Here is a 9474-nt window from a genome sequence, read left to right on the forward strand (position 1 = left end):
AAAGAAAAATCTGCTGTATGCCAAAACTCCCTGGATGGCGTACTGATTCGGGAAAATTTCACAGTATGCATCAGACCAGTCTCCCTCTTCCCACAATGCACAGCGCTCGTTCTGCTTTTTCTTTTCTCTTCTTTTTTGACGGCGGGAACTCAGTTTTTAGGTGCTGTGAAAATTATTAAATTCCATATAAACCACTTCTTAACTTTTTAAATCATAAGTGATGCTACAGAAGCAGTTTCTCTATCAGCTTGGTCGTTGTTTACTTCCGCTTTCCAAAACTGGAAATCCAGCGACGATTGACCCAGCATCCTGCAGACCAGATCCAACAGAACAGTCATACTACAGACTAAACTCAAACACAGTACGTAGTAGGCAGTACCTAATGCCTACTACATTTGTAAGTAGTATGTTGCAGGCCATTTCGAAAACAGCCAATGTGTACTTCACAAAGCATGTGCAAAGGGTTAAGTCCTTCACAAACTGCACTGCTGAGTGTCTTTGTGTGCCACTGTTTTGTGCATACATTGAAATGCATCATTGTGCATTGATTTGGTGTAAAATCTACCTCTTCATATGCAAGCACTACTAATTCATACAACACAGCCACACAGAGGGGAATTCAATAGGAATGGGTTGCAGCAGCTTCAAGCACCAATAATTGTGCGTCATCTGCTGTCCATATAATAATAATAATAATAATAATAATAATAATAATAATAATAATAATAATAAAATATTAATAATACTACATTAATCAATAAATTGGAAGGATTTCACCTGCTACAGGAGAGCAAGACTGAACTAACTGGTGAAGAAGGCCAGCTCAGTCCTGGACCCTGTGGAGGTGGTGGCTGACAGGAGAATTATGGCCAAGCTGTTGTCTCTGATGAACATTTCTTTTCTATATATATTCTTGTTGAAATTCTTGTACTGTACACCTTTTTGTTTGCTGCTGTAACTCCATGAATTTCCCCGTTGTGGGACGAATAAAGGAGTATCTTATCTTATCTTATCTTATCTTATCTTATTTCATTTGGAGGCGCCTTTCAAGTCACTCAAGGTCACCTTACAGTGAATAAAAGCAGTCATCATTGAAACATCATTAAGACAGAAGATCAAAATAAAAACAAGTGAAGTGCAGAGTGTCCAGTTAGAGGGAATATGCCAGTTCTAACAGGTGAGTGTTGAGTTGGGATTTGAATGATGTGATGGAGTCTGACTGTCTGATGTGTCTGTGTGTGTGTGTGTGTGCGTGTGTGTGTGTGTGTGTGTGTGTGTGTGTGTGTGTGTGTGGGGGGGGGGGGGGGGGGGGGGGGGGGGGGTTCCAGAGTCTGGGTGCTGAGCAGCTGAAGGCTCGGGGAAGTTGTTGGGATGGTTAGTAGTCCAGCAGAGGTGAGGAGAAGGTTTTTGTAGGGGATGCAGTATTTTGCAGGGAGCCAGTGAAGTTGGATGAGAACAGGAGTGATGTGGTCGGATGATTTGGTGAAGGTGATGATCCGGGCGGCCGAGTTCTGAATGATTTGCAGTCTGTTGATGAGTTTGGTGGGGAGTCCGGCGAGGAGGATGTGCAGTAGTCGATGCAGGATGTGACAAATGAGTGAACCAGGATTTCGGTGCTGGATTGGGACAGTGAGGGGCGGAGTCTGGAGATGTTGCAGAGGTGGAAGAATGCAGTCCCAGTGATGTTTTGAATATGAAGTGCAAATAAGAGGGTGCTGTCCAGAATGATGGATTGATTCAGTGAATCCACCTGCGATGCAAAAGCACGATCCCAAACAGCACAGGTTGAATCTCGTCCATGCTAACAGGCTAACTGTGGCGTCCCTCGTGACGATGCTTGCCTGTCTGTCTCCTTCGTCTATGTCTATGTAGTGTGATTACTTTTGTTCCCCCCATATGTCACTGACCTGGTTCACAAAGGCAGACAACAATGGACCACAGGAACCACTTAGTTCCTGGGAGAGAACTTCTGGTGGAAAAGTACCTTTAGGTTGTTTTCTTTGCCTGTAGGGCTTAAACAGGGGCAGGACCTGAGAGGAGATCACTGATTGAAGTTGCTGTTACACTTCAGGCCCATGTGGTAAGTGACACCCGACAGTGAACAACTGAAACTGAAATATACAGTGTTTGAACAGAACTATGCATCAGATTTATTCTTCATAACGGCACAACTTGAACTCTTCACCGGGTTTCAGTGAAGAAAGAGACTCAATTTAAAGAACTGAATTTGATTGAATGGATAAAATCCTAACATGGTTCAGTTTAGGGTTTATTTTAGTATTTGACATGTAGCTGGTAAATAACATTTCTTACAGTATGACGATTGTCTACATAGTGAAGTGCATTCATATTGATCAGAAATATGAAATGATGATAAAATACAAAGATCTTTTATTTTATGATACGTTCCACAGAGATCTCACTCTGTTTGATTCTCAAGACCAAACTGAGACTGTAGGCGGTGACGTTGTAAGGCATGGTGTATGTCACCTCTATCAGGGCCAATCAAATCTTGTCTTGTCTTTAAATAGTGCAGAGACCACGATGAGGTTTTCAGTTCAACACGGTAGTTGGAGCATGATGAGTCCTCTTATGTTTGCGTTCTGCCTCACATGTCTGTGCTTGGAGAAAACCGGTGAGTTGTGTTTTAAAGTTGAGACTTGAAGAGTTTATGGTCACTTTTTATGACATGTTCTTTGAATTATATTTGTGTGTTGATCCAGTAAACTTTATTTATCATATTAAATCATTTTGTTTGTCTCTTTTTAGCTTTTACGACAGAGCTGAAATCAACCACTTCTTTTCACCAAGAGAGTGGATTCATATCAGCCGATGTTGGTGGGGAGATAACTTTGCGATGCTTCCATGAAGTTCGTCTCGCAAGAGCGTTTTACTGGTACAGGCAAACTCTGGGAGAGAAACCAACGCACGTTTCTACTTATTACAAGTATTCAAAAAGTGTACGGTTGCATGGTGAATTCGAGAACAATTCACGCTTCACACTGGACACTGAAATAGGTCAGAATCACTTGAAGATCACAGATTTACGTGTTTCAGACACAGCTACTTATTACTGTGCATATAGCTATTCATTTGTGTTTGAATTTATAGAGGGCATTTCTCTCAGTGTCAAAGGTTCAAGCTTGAACTTACACTTTTTGGTCAATCAATCGGGATCAGAGACCATCCAGCCAGGAGGCTCTGTGACTCTGAGCTGTACCGTCCCCACTGGGAGCTGTGACGGAGAACACAGTGTGTACTGGTTCAAAGACTCTGAGGAGTCTCAACCAGGACTCATTTACATCCATGGAGATAAGAATGATCAGTGTGAGAGGAAACCTAATGAACAAAGTTGTGAGTACGAGTTGCCCATGAAGAGCCTGAATCCCTCTCATGCTGGGACGTTCTACTGCGCTGTCGTCTCATGTGGACACATTCTGTTTGGAAACGGGAGCAAGCTCAACTTTGAAGGTATGTAAGTGTTTCATCAGTTACTGTGATTCAAACGTAAGAATAATACTTCCTGTTAAAACTCTTAATGTCTTCCTCTCTCCAGATGAGGGAGACTCACCTGTCTTGGTGTTTGTCTTGAGTGGAGCTTTGACGTTTACTATCATCTTGATTCTGTTGCTGGCTGTCATGTTGTGTGTGATCAACAAGAGAAACAACTGCAGATGTGAAGGTACCGTCAGTGCTGTCTTCCTTGTTGACACTGTGTGCTCACTTAATGCAGAGTTATAGTGAGGGGATATGTTCATTCTTTTTCAGAGCCTGGTGCAACATTTCCAGCTTCTTCAACAACTAACCAACAGGTACTTCACTTTATTAAGAGTTTATTTTCTCTGAGGTTCTATATTTTGATTGGCTGAGATCTGCTAATGCTTATTTATTCTGTCAGGGTGACCATGATGAGGAAAACCTCCATTACGCAGCTGTAAGAGAGCACAGGCTCAACAGACCTAGAAGACAAGAGAACAACATGAAGGCTGAATGTGTGTACTCAAGTGTAAAACAGTAGAGCTGCACGTTTCATGTGTCTGTGTAACAAGACTGATCTGTTTCAAACATACGTCACAGACTGTTATAACTTAGGTTGGACACTGGTGTCACTTTATTATTAAAAGATATGTCTAAGAAGTTTGTTTACATGTTTGAAATAAAATTTCATCATGAAATAAAAAATATTCTGTATTCTTAAAGTGTCAACGTAGGATGTAGAGAAGCATGTGTTAGACTGTGAATCATTAAACTGTGTGTTTAAATACATTTAGTTAAAGTTGAGACTTACGACCATGTTTCTTCTTAACATTTGTATTTTTATTCTGGAAATCCACAGCAGAGGTCATGTTGAGTATATCACTGAAGTAAACGATCTATAAGTTGGTGCTCTGTGTTCTTGGACGTGTTTCATTTGAAAAGTCAAATCTCTGATCATTCAGTGTTTCATCGTCTATCTAACAATTCTGGAGACAGTGTTTGTTCTGCTTTAAGAGGATTTCAGATGTTTTTGTGTTGGACTGTAAAGCATTTCATGTTGAGAGAGTGTGTATGACGTGTGTTTGTGTGTGTGTGTGTGTGTGTGTGTGTGTGTGTGTGTGTGTGTGTGTGTGTGTGTGTGTTAATGTGAAACCTTCATTGTTTGAACCACACTGAATGCTTCAACTCTCGGACTCCTGTGACTTGTTGGAACAGCAGACACGGTCCAACATCAGAGTAACCAGTGTTTGTGTCTGTCTTTGTTTGAAGAACTTTGCATGCTGAAATAAAGAAATGTACAAACTAAGACTCTGTGTTGTGTCTGTTTCTTTCAGTCTAATTAAAATAAGTTCATAAACCATATTTAGTCCTCACTTCAGATGAGGCCACACAAAATACTTCAAATCAAATAAATGCACTATATATGAATAAACCATGAAATGCTGTATTACTAAATGTTTATAATAATAAAAATAATAATAATAAATGGGATTTGTGTAATGCCTTTCAAGAAACCAAAGGTGGCTTCACAGGGTCAGGTAGGGGGTCTGGGGGTTAGGTTGGGATATCTAACAGGGTAAGGCCTTAAGGAAAAGGTGCATTTTGACTGCTTCTTTAAAACTGTCCAGGGTTGGGGCGCTGCTGATGTCGGGAGGGAGAGAGTTCCACAGAGTAGGGGCTGCCACACTGAAGGCTCTGTCTCCAAAAGTCTGCAGCTTAGTCCGGGGGATGGAGAGGAGACCCAGGTCCAAAGACCGTAGGTTCCAGGATGGAGTGTGTTGGTGGAGGAGGTCAGCCAGGTAATGGGGGGGCAAAGGCATTTGTAAGTGAGGAGGAGGAGTTTATAGGAGATGCGGTACTTAACAGGGAGCGAGTGGAGGTGAAAGAGAGTGGGTGTGATGTGCTGCCAGGGCTTAGTATGTGTGAGAACCCTGGCAGCTGAGTTCTGCACATATTGGAGCCTGTCCAGGGCATTGCTGGGTTCCCCCAAACAGGACTCCATTGCAGTAATCCAGCAGGGAGGTTATGAAAGCATGGATGAGGGTCTCTGCAACTGAATCGGAAAGAGATGGATGCAGACGGGAGATGTTCTTCAGGTGGTAGAAGGCAGACTTGGTGACAGATTTGATGTGTGCCTGGAAGGAGAGGGTGGCGTCAAGAATGACACCCAGGTGGCGGACTTCAGGAGACGGGGAGATGGAACAGCCATCCACAAGAAGGAGCCCTCCTGTCCTGCCAGCTGCTTTCAGAGAGAAAAGGCCAGCCAAGCCTGATAGGCCTCCTTTTTTCAGACTGACGGCTTCACCGGCAGGTTCAAAGGTTAAAAAGGCCAAAACTTCTTGCAGACACTTCAACAATGGAGGATTTGAACATGGCCAATTTGGATTCTATATCCTCAATCTCCCCCAGAATGCACAAGACATCCTTCCTAAGTTGGGAGACAAAGACTTCCTTGACAGGGGCCTCTGCCAGACCTTTCCATTCACCTGCACTACACCTTTTGATCTTTCCCCTCCATCTTATCCAACTCACCACCAGGTGGTGATCAGTCGGCAGCACTGCTCCTCTCTTCAATCAAGTATCAGAGACATATGGCCTCACATCAGGTGATACAACTGTCATTGCTGTTCTGATACCAGGTACACTTTAACCCACCCTGTGCTCCAACATGGTGTTTGTTATGACCAATACATGATGGGCACAGAAGTCCAAAAACAGATCACCACTCTGGTTGAGATTAGGCAGGCCGTTTCTCCCAATCCCCCCCTCAAGGTGTCTACGTCCTTGCCCACATGTACGTTGAAGTCCCTATGAAGAATGAAAGACTCCCCAGTTGGGATCCCTTCCAAAACCCCACCCAGGGACTCCAAGAGGGCTGCGTACTCTGAACTGCTATTTGGTGCATATGCACAAACAACAGTGAGAGCCTTCCTCTTTGCAACCTGGAGTGGTTAAAAAGTGGGTGGGGGTTGGTGACCTAGTATAGGCTCCACCCCCTGTGACCCCAAACGGGATGAGTGGTCAGGATAATGGATGTATGCATCCACTAAAGGGAGAAAAATTATCTAAGACTAAATAATTTTCTGCAGCAAACAACCGTCACGTCTACTATTCAAAGAAATCCAAGATCCTTCCACAGGCTGTGACATGATTCTGATTATTGTAATAGTTTAACAAAAGTCTTTAAGAGCTGGTTACAAACTTTATTTGGGTTGTGTCTAGGCTTTGTCTAAATGTCTACGTTCAGAGGTTTTGTTGAGACAAATCAAAGACAACCGATCTGTCTGTCAACACCCATCGGTTGCGTTTTCAAAACAGGACCACCGGACATCTGGAGTCATGTGACCGAGGTTTTCCCGCAGTAATCACTGAATCAAGGATTCTCCTCCTCCTCTCCTCATACATGTTGTCTTTCTGGTCCTCTGAAAACCTCTGACCTGTTGACTCCAGGCCTGGCTCCGCTCATCATGACTTTGGTTTGTTGTTGTAGTTAAGTGAAATACGATCTGGTGATAACACAGAGTGTTTGATTCTGAAAATTAACCGGATGTTTTCATTTTGTTTTGGTGAAACCTGACTTCCTGTCCCGCTCCATCTGCTCTGTTGAGATTGATGCATCGTGCTCCGGCATCAGGAAATGAAAGGAGTCTTGTGTATCTGATCCGGAGGACTCCGACCTGCCGGATCAGAGACGTAACCGGAACGCTACGGAGCAGATCCAGTGGAAGTTAACACATTGACTAGAATAGAAACCTATCAGATCCAGTGCTATGACGGACCGGACACAGATCTGGTGGAATTTGGCCGTAATACTACACTGGCACTTTGTCATCATGATCTTTTGTTTCTCTTGAACTTTTTACCCACTACAGTCTGCACCTTTTTCTTTGTTGTTGCTTTCTGCCTCCTTTAGCACAAAGAGCTTTGTGGTTTTTCTCTGAAACAAGGCTCCTTTTGACACGCAGCTATGAATGGAAATGATGTATTTAGAGACAGTAGATCATAAGTGAACAGAGGAAACTGAAGTATAGTTTTCTGCATGTTGTGTGCCTTGGATTTATTCTTCACTCTTTGCATTCTTCACTAGATTTCAGTGAAAAAGAGACTCAATTTAACAATGCATGCAGCATTAACTCTGACTGTTAAGTCAAATGCATTCATCTTGAGCAGAAATGTTAAATGAGTGATAAAATACAAAGATCTGTTATTATTTTGGAGATGCTGGTCGTACGGTGATTAAGTTCCACAGAAATCTCACTCTGTTTGATTTTCAAGACCAAACTGAGGCTGTAAGCTGGAGTGAGGCTGTCATCATGTTTCCTATATGAGGCATGGTGTGTGTCACCTCTGTCTGGCCAATCAAATCTTGTCTTGACTCTTAAGAGTGCAGAGAGCACTAAGATGTGCTCAGTTCAACACGGTAGTTGGAGCATGATGAGTCCTCTAATGTTTGCGTTCTGCCTCACATGTCTGTGCTTGGAGAAAACCGGTGAGTTGTGTTTTAAAGTTGAGACTTGAAGAGTTTATGGTCACTTTTTATGACACTTACTGTGAAATATTTTTTTGTGTTGATCCAGTACACTGAATATTTTGTTTGTCTCCTTTTAGCTCAGACGACGGAGCTGAAATCAACCACTTCTGTTCACCAAGAGAGTGGATTCATATCAGCCGATGTTGGTGAGGTGATAACTTTGCAATGCTTCTATGAAGGGGATCAGGCAACAAAGTTTTACTGGTACAAGCAAACTCTGGGAGAGAAACCAAGGCTCATCTCTACTTACTACAAGTATGAAACAAGTGTTCAACTGCATGGTGAATTCAAGAACAATCCACGCTTCACACTGGACACTGAAATAGGTCGGAATCACTTGAAGATCACAGATTTACATGTTTCAGACACAGCTACTTATTACTGTGCATTTAGCTATTTAACTGTGTTTGAATTTATGGAGGGCATTTCTCTCAGTGTCAAAGGTTCAAGCTTGAACTTACACTTTTTGGTCAATCAATCTGGATCAGAGACCATCCAGCCAGGAGGCTCTGTGACTCTGAGCTGTACCGTCCCCACTGGGAGCTGTGACGGAGAACACAGTGTGTACTGGTTCAAAGACTCTGAGGAGTCTCAACCAGGACTCATTTACATCCATGGAGATAAGAATAATCAGTGTGAGAGGAAACCTAATGAACAAAGTTGTGAGTACGAGTTGCCCATGAAGAGCCTGAATCGCTCTCATGCTGGGACGTTCTACTGCGCTGTCATCTCATGTGGACACATTCTGTTTGGAAACGGGACCAGGCTCAACTTTGAAGGTGAGTATCTTTTTTATTAAAGTCAACATCTGTACATTTTATGTGATTCTTTGACAGTAAGTGACAGTATCATCCTCTGCAGATGATGAGGGCTCTCCTGTCTTGGTGTATGTGTTGAGGGGAGCTTTGGCGCTCACCGTCATGCTGGTTGTTTTCCTGACGTCATCAACATACAGCTGTACAGACAACGGGACAAACGGCTGCAAGCTGTTGAGCGCCTCCATTCCCAAAACAGTGGTGAGTATTTTTTATTTCAGAAGTTCAGATACAAACACGTTCTCTACATATCAAAACACTTCAGAGTATAAGTTTAAGTCTTGAATATTTAATTCCCAGGGTTACAAAGATGCAGGAAACAGATCAACAACACAGAGGGACGACACCTGGACTGAATGTGTGTATTACACTGTCAGGCTGTAAACTGTGTGTACTTCACTGTCAGGCTGTAAACTGTGTATACTTCACTGTCAGGCTGTAAACTGTGTGTACTTCAATGTCAGGCCTTAAACTGTGTGTACTTCACTGTCAGGTTGTAAACTGTGTGTACTTCACTGTCAGGCTGTAAACTGTGTATACTTCACTGTCAGGCTGTAAACTGTGTGTACTTCACTGTCAGGTTGTAAACTGTGTGTACTTCACTGTCAGGTTGTAAACTGTGTGTACTTCACTGTCAGGCTGTAAACTGTG

General features: G+C 42.9%; 2 protein-coding genes across 2 annotated transcripts; both read left to right on the top strand.

Moving 5' to 3' along the window:
• The first annotated feature begins 2577 nt into the window (after positions 1-2577).
• LOC117807550 lies at positions 2578-4268 on the top strand. Its single transcript, XM_034676877.1, has 5 exons — positions 2578-2635; positions 2770-3471; positions 3557-3682; positions 3769-3812; positions 3899-4268. Exons 1-5 carry the CDS (start codon positions 2578-2580, stop codon positions 4016-4018), a joined length of 1050 nt encoding a protein of 349 aa, XP_034532768.1. The 3' UTR covers positions 4019-4268.
• Positions 4269-7899: 3631 nt separating this feature from the next.
• On the top strand, positions 7900-9265 carry LOC117807574. The gene is made up of 4 exons (XM_034676907.1): positions 7900-7966; positions 8086-8787; positions 8870-9046; positions 9134-9265. Exons 1-4 carry the CDS (start codon positions 7909-7911, stop codon positions 9205-9207), a joined length of 1011 nt encoding a protein of 336 aa, XP_034532798.1. The 5' UTR covers positions 7900-7908; the 3' UTR covers positions 9208-9265.
• Positions 9266-9474: the final 209 nt, after the last annotated feature.

Source organism: Notolabrus celidotus, chromosome 23 (assembly GCF_009762535.1).
Source record: "Notolabrus celidotus isolate fNotCel1 chromosome 23, fNotCel1.pri, whole genome shotgun sequence".
Taxonomy (NCBI): domain Eukaryota; kingdom Metazoa; phylum Chordata; class Actinopteri; order Labriformes; family Labridae; genus Notolabrus; species Notolabrus celidotus.